Source organism: Prunus persica, chromosome G2 (assembly GCF_000346465.2).
Source record: "Prunus persica cultivar Lovell chromosome G2, Prunus_persica_NCBIv2, whole genome shotgun sequence".
Taxonomy (NCBI): Eukaryota; Viridiplantae; Streptophyta; class Magnoliopsida; order Rosales; family Rosaceae; genus Prunus; species Prunus persica.
The window spans coordinates 11225847-11233698 of record NC_034010.1 but is presented as its reverse complement, the minus strand read 5'-3'; the positions used below and the strand labels follow the sequence as shown (position 1 = coordinate 11233698).

The following is a 7852-nucleotide window of genomic DNA, read 5'->3' as shown; positions in this document are numbered from 1 at the left end:
GAAGTTCTGCTAGTCTTTTCGCACCCTCTTGTTGCACTCAATCGAAAACCTAGATGAATTTTACTAAATTTTTTAGATCCCTAATCCTAATATGCTTCAAAATGGGCAAATTCGCGCGTCCTGGAGAAGAGGTAGGGACGAGCTTTTACATGGGGCTTTGGGCTGACAAAATTGCCCCTCCATGTGAGGGGCACGTGGTGGCTCCATTAAAGAAATTGACGGAAATTTTAACATGTCCTTGAATTGCAATAAATATGACACTATATGGTCAAAAGTGACGAAATTAAAACTATAAATAAATATATCATTCCGAAATTATTTCACTAAAAGACAAAAGAACTCAAATCAAGGGGGCCAAAATAAGTTGTATGCTTCCAGAGCAACACTTCAGCCAAAAAGCTTACGCACTAGAAGAATTTCAAGTACCTAGTACGAAAAAATGTAGCAGTATGCCAAAGCATAAGTACTGTTTCCCTTGCTATTTCTTAGTCCTCCATATTTCAAACTGTAACACTACAATCAATTCAACATGAGTGATGAAAATTTAACATCCAAATTTTTCGGTATATCCATTTTCTAATGAAGTATTTTTAGTTATGGTTTTCTTTGGCTTTGGCTTTAGTTGTCATCGCCTAGTGGTTCTGTTTTGTATTTATGCACGATCGTTTATTTTTGTCTTGTTTTCCTCCTTTGGCCTTTGTGGGGCTTTTCTAATGAAGTATTTTTCTATAAAATAAAAAACCAAGAATTTAGTATTTTTCTATTATGATGGTTGAATCTGATTGCTCTTTCACAATGAACATTTGGGTGTGTTTTTTTTTTTTGTGGGTCAAATCTGATTGCATTATACCCAAAACAGGGTCTTACACTTGCAGAAAAAAAAAAAAAGCACGGCTGATAACAGAAGAAGAATTCAAGGCCTGTTACAGTATAGCAAAGGAAGAAAGTTCACAAAATATTGGCCAACAACTAAACTATTAAACTACAGTAAAGGCCAACTTCAGTTCACAAAATATTGGCCGACAAGCAATTTCAGTTGACTTGGAAATTTTCTTATTTGTTGCTTTTACGGGTGGGTTCCATCGGGCTCTTGAACCTCCCATTTGCCTCGATAGTGGAGGCCTAATGGTAACTCCAATATGAACTTGCACCTCCCATTTGCATATTAAGAGTTGGTCTTGGATTCATTGATCTTGCACCCCAATTTGTCTTTGATTCACAGAACTTGATGAATTTCCAATACGCATAGAAAACTGAACCGTTAAAGATTTTGAGTTCACCTGAATTATTGAAGCCTCCATTGACGCCACCTCTATTCTTCACCATCGTTGTTGCTTCTTTACGAAAACAACAACCGATTGAAGTTTTGCTAGTCTTTTTGCACCCTCTTGTTGCACTCAATCGAAAACCTAGACAAATTTCATTAAAATTTTAAGAGCACTAATCCTAATATGCTTCAAAATGGGCAAATTTGCGCCATGGAGAAGAGGTAGAGATGAGCTTTTGTGTGGGGCTTTGGGCCGACAAAATTGCCCCTCCACATGAGGGGCACGTGGTGGCTCCATTAAAGAAATTGACGGAAATTTTAACATGTCCTTGAATTCTTTGGTATATCCATTTTCTTTAAGCTCCAGAGGCATGCATTTTGTGGACAAATGTTTCAGCTCAAAAGTAGTGCAGATATACAGATGTTAGCTCCCAATGCAGAGCTTAGAACATCAAGAGAGCGAAAGATTATAGAAATATGCTTCTTGTTGTCTAAAATTGACCAACAATCAAATATATTTCTTCTATTCCTAGGAAAAGAAGAAAAGCGGCCACATGTTGGAAAACCTTTTGCCGATGAAAGGAACACTTTACCAAATCTATCTATGGATGCTAATCAAAGAAAGCAGACAGGAGCTCCGAAGGATTTATTTTTGGCGAATGAGCTTCCAAGTATTTAATAGTAAGAGATTTACAACTCAATGACCCTCACTTGGACAGAGTTGTGAAACAAGCTTTACAACTCCCCACATGGGTGCATCATTCTGCAAGAGGCCATGCAACAAGTTAAGTATCGTCATCTAGTTCTATCCTAGTAATACTCACATTTTATTCCCACATCTTCAAATTTTTTCAAACGCTCCTGCTATATTTCCCTCTTTAGATAATTCATTATCAAAATATTTAGTAAGTAGGAAATCCTGTCAGCTTTGGCCAAAGACAATGAATTGTTCAGGGTTTGAATGATGAACAGGTCAACTATCCAAGGACAAAGATAATCTAACAATGCCAAATAGATAAACATACAAGCATAGTAACCTCATTAATCCTATGGAAACCAAAAATAGTCAAAGCAACCACACAACCTTTCAAGGCATTCAACTCACCAGGTAAACAACGTCAAAGGCTTTGCGGTAGCTATCAAGAGAATTCTCAACATTGTCATTCCTGGAACAGCAGTTAACATGGTTCAGCAACTAAATCAATTTATGGATCATCGTAACTCTTTGTCTGGCTAGTTTATCAGATTTGAAAAATAAACTATGGGGATGTGCAAATGTAACTTATTTGTTCATTATCTTTCCATTAAAATAAAACAATTAACTTTAACTTCTTGGGCACTTAATGAACAAATTCAGCTGCCTCTAATTGTTGGTTGCAATGTAACAATATTATAAGTTCTAAAAGTAAAATAGAGGTGGCACTTAGTTTGGCCAAAATAGCTATCATCCGGCTTACTTTTCCACAGAACTAAAAACTGCATTTTGCAGGCAATGCAGAACATAACTAAGATAAGAAAGACCCATCATGAAATAAAATAAAAGATACAAAGCTAACTACCATGATCAAGCAGACTAAACAAAACAGAATAATCGAACAAGACAAATAAAAAAACAAAGTAAATTCCCAAGCTAACAAGAACCGCAAGCCATGTTGGCAACTGGCCCCACTTAATCTTGGAAAGCCATCTAGATGTTCTTGCATCATCAAACCAAATGAACTAGTATCTCCAAATACTTGGCTCTATCTTTCTTTAATGGGTTAATTCATCATAATTCCCTCTTTCCTTGCCTTACCATTTCAGTCACTTGGTCATCCAAGTCATCCCTTTCAATGCTACTTTTGAACAATTTATGAGTCCAATATTATATCGATGCTCTTTTGTTTTTTAAATATATATTTTTTCTTCACAGTTATTGAAAAATCAGTTCCCCTTACTTCTTGAACTATATTATTCATGTAACAACCGTGAGAATTAGAAAATGAGGATTATGTAACAACAAGGGCGGAACCCGAAATTTTACAAGGGGGGCCTAATATTTTGTTAACCAAAAAAAAAAAAAAACAAAAACGACCCAAGGCCAGGTAAATTAAAACTTTTTGGATTTGAAAGAATAAATTAACACGATTAAAACCAGAAAAATATGGCTTTCGTGTACTCTACTGTAAAAGTGAGCCAGTTGGAATGGGCTAAAATGTCAAAAAACTGAAATTATATGCTGTAAAGGATTGTTGAAAAACCCATCTCTTGAAAACCGAAAAATGGATAATCCCCCGGGTTAACCAGGTTTTGATCCACCATACCAGTTTGACTTTCTCTTCAAGCAAGCCACTCATATTTAATGTTGATAGCATATTAATCCTTACAACTAACCCTGTTTATTATGTTTCCTGTTCTGCTAAAGTATGAAAAGTTTTACATTCAGTCATCTCATATATATATTTAAATGTTTAAACTGTACCTGACTGACCACAAAAAAAATCTATTTCAGGCTTTTAATTGCGACTTTAATTAAAAATACCATTACGTAAAGATAAGAAACAAAAGAAAACAAACAAAGGAAAACAAATGCGGAATATAGGATTATTGTGTGAGTGTGCATCTCACTTGCCCTGTTTATAATGTGACAAAAGGTGAACAAGCATAACATTTGCGCTGTTTATATTTAACAAAATGTGACCATGAATATGTAAAGAATTTGCCCTTTTCCCCCTTTTTAAACCATCTAAACTGACTATGGTAGAGTTGCTAAAACATATAAGAAAAACGTAGAAAACGGAACTGCTTCTCAATAGCAAGCATATTAAATTTTAGAACAACAAAACGTTTGGAAATGAAGCATCCATGCCAGGGAATTTAAAACATGATGCAGTGCAGAAGCAGGATATAGAACATCAAATGACTCCAGTAAAACAGTTCTTAATATTGGGATTACAGAAATCAAAATTTAAAGAATATTTATGACATTAGTGTTTAGCTATACAGCACTTTGGAAACAGCCTGAACTCATAAGCATTGACAATAATGTTTCACAAGTAACTAATTAAATACAGTTTTACTCCAAATTCTATGCAGATTTAGAACAATATATTCTGAAATGAAGAATATATTGCCAAGAGATATCCATTTCGCATTCTACTTGCTATTGAAGAAGTTGCTTGAAAGATAAGTTAACACGAGTACTGAATTATGAAAAAAGTTACTCTTAGATTCATAACTTGTCAATTCTATGATATATATTAAGTATGCAATACAATAAATTATAACTTACAGAAATCCCGCAGAAATTCTGTTCTCATAGTTCAAGCCATCAGACATTCCCAGGTCACCAATGTGATCACCCAGAAGCAGCACATTTCTTCTCGTCTTGACCGAGGCATTCTCATAAGTAGGCGCATCTATATTATCACCTAATCGATCGTGAAGGGGAGCAGCCATATCCAGAGCGTGCTCATTTTTATTCAGACTATGAATCGTCTTCCCTGTAAAATCAAGTAAAAAAAATAAAAATAAAAAATCAGAGTACGAACATATACTACCGCGTTGTCAAGAATGGAACTCATAGTAGTAAGGGGCTTGAACCAAACCAAAAAAAATATTGGGACAAAATTACCATATAAGAGTGCACAGGCACCATTAACTTATGAAGTACCCAGCTTTCATTTAATACCGAAATAACTCACCGGAATTAAAACAAAACTCCACCAAATAATTACTTCTATTTGCATACATCACTTTTTTGTGTCGAGGAAAAAATGATAAAGTTATTTAAACAAATGAAAGATACAAGAAAAGTGGAAATTGTACGTTAGTGCCATTTTCCAATGGCCTTAGAGCCTAGTAGCAAAGTAGCATAAGCCAGCCCTCTTATAAATGCAAGGATGTGTTTCAAGTCCTAGGTTTTGAACCAGCTAAGGTTTGGAGAGGGGATGCCTACCCATATTGTCAGCCTTGACACTGGACCAAAAAACAAACAAAACAAACAAACAAGTTTTAAATAAACACAAAACATATTTTCTTCAGAACAACTTGTTTCTGATATAGCATAGTAGGACACTATCTTTATAATTTCTCTTTATAGTGTGAAAACAATTCAGCATTAGTGGATACCTTGAAAAGATACAAGGTGACCGTTATTATCGAATACCATCCGATTTGAGACTATCTTCACATTTTTGAAAAGTCTGTGAATCTTCTGCCTAAGGACCTGGAACAATGAGAAGAAAAGGCACTAATGCAAAGAAAGTTGCAAAATAGACCTAGAAATTTAAAATGGCAAGAAATATGGCCACAAAACTTAACTAACCTCCTCTATGATATCAGCAAGTCCAGCAGAAAATATAAGAATGGGAATGTCTCTTTCCTGCAAAAGTGGGTGGAGGGAAACAGTAATGATATAGCTTAATGAAAATAAGTTTTTCTCTGTTTTCCACTTAAAAAAGGAAGGAAAAAAATTACACTGAGTTAGTTTTAGGACGTTGCATCAGAGAACAAATGACCAAATTACGAATAAAGTCAAACATTAAACAGATCAAAATCTTCAATGGATTCTTTCTATCCCAGGACACATATGTAGCCAGTTACTCACATAATTATTGCAGCAAAATTAAACTTACCTCCAAAAACTCAAATAGTTCAACAACACCCTCCCTAAAAGCAATTGTGGAGTCAGCGACAGATTGCCTTATTCCATCATAGGTAAGGCCTCCCTCAATTAAGAGACCATGAGTTTTTGTCCACCTGTATCCATGCAATCAGTATTAATGTGATCTGAAATCCAATTATTGGACTAAGGTTTATAGCTCCTTGGACTGAGGTAACATTGTTATAGCTCCATATGAACATGAACTATCGTAATAAAAAATAGACTAACAGAGGCTACCCAGAAGCATATAACAACACAAGAATTCATTTTGATTCAATCCCTGGCAGTGTCCTTAAGATTCAATTAAGTAGGCGAAATACCATTCTTCCATAAGCTTAGCTTTCTCTTCAATTGGAATTGTTGGGGAGAATTCTAACGGATGATAATGTTCATATAATTCCTGCCTTTTCTTATCATATTCCGTATCCTCCTGTTGCACAAGACCATGACTGCCTACTCTTGTTATCAATGAATATAAAAAATAAAATAAATAAATCTTTCAAATTGATAGTGATAACAGAGAATAAAGTTCAAAGACCACAAAACACTTACTTTGTCCCCGACAACCATTGACCTGGTACTTTGTTAGTGTGGCATCAAAATCTGCTATTACCTGACATGAAATTACATAAACAAATTCCCTCTAGAAACAACAATGGAATCTTCACATTCAAAAAAAAAAAAAAATTCAATGGAAGAAAACTGCTCTCAATTATCTTACTTTGTCGCTATTTAAAACACAACACACAAAATTTGAGCAAAAATTTCCAACCTAAAAAACCCAAAAAACTTTAAATAAGAAAAATAATGAATCTTTTTCTGGTCGAAGAAAAATAAAGAATTGGGTATCAAACATATGCTGCACAAGAATTGAAAAAGAAAAAAACAAAGGGAATGTAGGTGGGCAACCTGGAGTTTGGCGGGACCGGCATTACAAATAGTAGCCATTTTTTTAACCAAGAGCTCAGAGTCACCCACAACGGCCTCACAAGAAGCATGGCTTTCCATGTGGGTCTGGTTTCTGAATCTACCGCTACAAAACCAAGCCCTGCAAACAAAATGCAGAACCCAAAACTGTATAAATAAGCATATAAACAAACACGTAGAGGCCAAGAGATTTGGCATGCGAGGAACCTGCAAATTAGGTGGGGTGGAATGGAGCGATGGGTGCGTATGGTGGTGCCGAGGAGGATGCTGTGGAGACGATAACTCATTTGAGAGTGTGTTTGTATATCAGATTCTTGTTTATTTGGTTACCAAAAAATCACACACTTATCACTGTTTCTGTTTCTGTTTCTGGATGAGCAGTAAATAATATTTTGGGAGTTTTAGTAGTACACTCAAAATTGGGACTGAAATTATAAATAATTAAAAAATATTAAAAATCCCACATGTAATGTACTTAAAAACCATTTATTACATAAAAAATGAGTGTTGAAGTTCCTAGAAATTGCATGACTACCATTTATTAACTTAAAACAAGCCCAGCAAGCCCGAAGTGCATTGCTAATACCATATCATACAAGCACATTCTTAATCTCATGTCATAGAAGTATATTGTTAATACCATTTCATAGAAGTATATTGTTAATATCATTTCATACAAAAAAACTCACAAAAAAAAACCCAAAAAAGCCCAGCAAGACATCCGATATCCTTTGCAGAAACCACCTCCAATTGTCCACAGTTTCATCAGAAAGAATAGCAAAGGCAAAAGGAAATACCTCTACAAGAAAAAAAAAATGCACTGTTAATACTATGTCATAGAACTATCTTCCTAGTAAAAATCACATTATGCATATCATAAACTTCAAGTGCACAGCTATATATAGAGCAAAATATAGAGCATGGTTTATTACTGAAAATCTGTTAATACTATGTCATAGAAGTATACTGTTAATACTACGTCATAAAACTATCTTCCTAGTAAAAATCACATT

At 34.8% G+C, this 7852-nt stretch overlaps 1 protein-coding gene across 2 annotated transcripts; it reads right to left on the bottom strand.

The window, feature by feature from the left end:
* LOC18779457 (cytosolic 5'-nucleotidase 3) lies at positions 814 to 7193 on the bottom strand. Of its 2 annotated transcripts, none has more exons than XM_020556152.1 (10): positions 7047 to 7193; positions 6822 to 6960; positions 6465 to 6525; positions 6233 to 6365; positions 5884 to 6007; positions 5574 to 5630; positions 5378 to 5474; positions 4539 to 4749; positions 2373 to 2433; positions 814 to 1409 (listed from the first exon to the last, which is right to left on the bottom strand). In XM_020556152.1, the coding sequence occupies exons 1-10, from the start codon at positions 7124 to 7126 to the stop codon at positions 1398 to 1400; spliced, it is 975 nt and encodes a 324-aa protein (XP_020411741.1). In that variant the 5' UTR covers positions 7127 to 7193; the 3' UTR covers positions 814 to 1397. The 2 variants fall into 2 exon arrangements, with proteins under 2 accessions (XP_020411741.1, XP_007211875.2); XM_007211813.2 differs by lacking the exon at positions 814 to 1409 and adding an exon at positions 1594 to 2030.